Raw genomic sequence first — 2,500 nt, 5'->3', positions numbered from 1 at the left:
ATGTATGCATGCATATACACATGTGCTTTGATTTAGATACCACTTTAGATACTGCTTGTCCTTTTAAAAATGATAGATAGTGTTTTTTTTTTTTTTTTCATTGCTTCTCTTTCATTCCACAAATCTGTTTTGTTGTTGTTTCTTTTTTCTTTTCTTTTTTCTTTTCTTTTTTTTCTTTTTTTTTTTTTTTTTTTTGCATGAAAAGAATGAAAGACTCATTTTCACATCTTTTATTCGTGTTTATCGTTTTTTTCTCTTTCTCTCTCTTTCACATTTTAATAGAACACCAGAGACAGAGAAGAACCTAAATTCAAAGTGAGAATAAAAAAAAAATAGTAAACAATGAGAAATATATAATTAAAAGACCTATTAAAAAAGACCGCTTATGACCCGTCCTCCTTCCTCAGGATGTTGAAGGTCGTGTTGGTCAGAACGAAGTAGTTGATCACCACCGGAGGCTGACTTCCTGGAGGAGGGGAAGCAGAGGGCGCTGCAGGGGTCGAGGAGGATGCTGGGAATCCTGGAACGAGTGGGAATCCCTCGGGAATTTCGCCGTTCATGCCCAGGAGCTGTTGGAGGGCGGTCATCATTTCGGCTATTCCAGGGGGCGCTTCTCCCCCTTCCGGGTTGGCTGGCATGTTCCCGGGCATCACGAAGGACATGTTGGGGGCCGTCCAGCTGGTCATGCCCGAGGAAGACATGTTGAAGAAGGAGGTCAGATCGGAAATTCCTTGGGACATGTTGAGGAAGGAGGTCAGATCGGGAATTCCTTGAGGTATGTTGGGGAAGGAGGTCAGATCGGGAATCCCTTGAGACAAGTTGAAGAAGGATGCCAAATCGGGAATTCCTTGGGACATGTTGAAGGGCATCATACCAGGCATCCCTGACATGTTGAAGGGCATCATACCAGGCATTCCTGACATGTTGAAGGGCATCATACCGGGCATCCCAGACATATTAAAAGGCATCATACCAGGCATTCCTGACATGTTAAAAGGCATCATACCGGGCATCCCCGACATATTAAAAGGCATCATACCGGGCATCCCCGACATATTAAAAGGCATCATACCGGGCATCCCCGACATGTTAAAAGGCATCATACCAGCCATTCCTTGAGACACGTTGGAGGCCGACCCCTCTCCCCCTGGAACCCGCCCGTCCTCGACCTTCTCCGGCGTCGTGTCCTGATACTCCTCGTCGTTGACCTCCGCCTCGTCGTCCTCGTACCAAGGCGACCCTCCGCTGCCTTCTTCGTAGTCGTCGTCGTCGTCGCTGCCCCAGCCTGACGACGCCCATTCCTCGTCTCCCACTGGGTCGTCCTGCCTCTTGCTTCTGCTCAGCTTCCCAGGGGCGGCGACGACGAGCTCCGCCGTCAGCGCCGCCAGCAGGAGGATTGCCAGGAACTTCATGCTTGGGGAATTGGAGAGAGAGAGAGAGAGAATGAGGAGGAGAGAAAGTGAATGTAGAAAGAATTGGGGAATCGGGAATTGGATAGAGAAAAAAAACGAATCAGAAAGAATTGGGGAATTGGAGAGAGAGAGAGAGAATGAGGAAGAGAGAAAGTGAATGTAGAAAGAATTGGGGAATTGGAGAGAGAGAGAAAGAATGAGGAGGAGAGAAAAAAGAATTGGGGAATTGGAGAAAGAATCAGGAAGAGAGAAAATGAATGTAGAAAGAATTGGGGAAATGAATGAAGAAAGATTTGGAGAATTGGTGAGAGAGAAAGAACGAATCAGAAAGAGAGAAAATGAATGTAGAAAGAATTGGGGAACTGGAGAGAGAGAAAGAAAGAATCAGTAAGAAAGAATGTGAAAGTAAAAAGAAGAAACAGGAAAGAATTAAGGAAAAAATGAGATTGAAAATAAAAAGAAAAAATGAGATATAAGATAGAGAAATAATAAGGAAGAAAGAAAATAGAGATAGAAGAAACATAGAAAAGATGTAAAGAAAAAATGAGATTGAACATAAAAAAGAAAAATTATTATATATAGAATAGATACAGAGAGAAAAAAATGAATCTGGGAGAGATAGGAAAAAACGAATTAGAAAATAATCAAGAGAATAAGAGAGAAAAAGGAAGAGAAAGAAGAAGAGAGAATAAGAACCAGAGAGGAAGAAAGAGAATTAGAAAGAGAGAAAAAAGATTTTTAAAAAATCGACAGAGAAATATTTAGAGAGAGAAAATAATAGAAAAGAAGAATAAGAGAGAAATAAATAAATGAAAAAATGTAAAGAGAAAAATCAGAGGAAGTAAAAAAAAAATTGCAATGAAAACACACACACACACACACACAGACACACACACACACACACACACACACACACACACACACACACACACACACACACACACACACATATATATATATATATATATATATATATATATATATATATATATATATATATATATATATATATGTACATATATATATATATATATATACATATATATATATATATATATATATATATATATATATATATATATATATAT

At 39.8% G+C, this 2,500-nt stretch overlaps 1 protein-coding gene across 1 annotated transcript in view; it reads right to left on the bottom strand.

Moving 5' to 3' along the window:
- Nucleotides 1-221: 221 nt before the first annotated feature.
- The window catches only part of LOC113803153 (calcium-binding protein P-like), a 2,426-nt gene continuing 147 nt past the window's right edge, over nucleotides 222-2,500 (bottom strand). Inside the window, exon 2 of the mRNA XM_027353877.2 lies at nucleotides 222-1,413. Coding sequence (XP_027209678.2) covers nucleotides 384-1,412 — 1,029 coding nt within the window. The 5' untranslated portion in view covers nucleotide 1,413 and the 3' untranslated portion in view covers nucleotides 222-383. The remainder of the gene's footprint in view (nucleotides 1,414-2,500) is intronic.

The sequence above is a fragment of the Penaeus vannamei genome, unplaced genomic scaffold (genome assembly GCF_042767895.1).
Source record: "Penaeus vannamei isolate JL-2024 unplaced genomic scaffold, ASM4276789v1 unanchor4693, whole genome shotgun sequence".
In the NCBI taxonomy this organism is placed as follows: Eukaryota; Metazoa; Arthropoda; class Malacostraca; order Decapoda; family Penaeidae; genus Penaeus; species Penaeus vannamei.
This window is presented reverse-complemented; position numbering and strand designations above follow the sequence as displayed.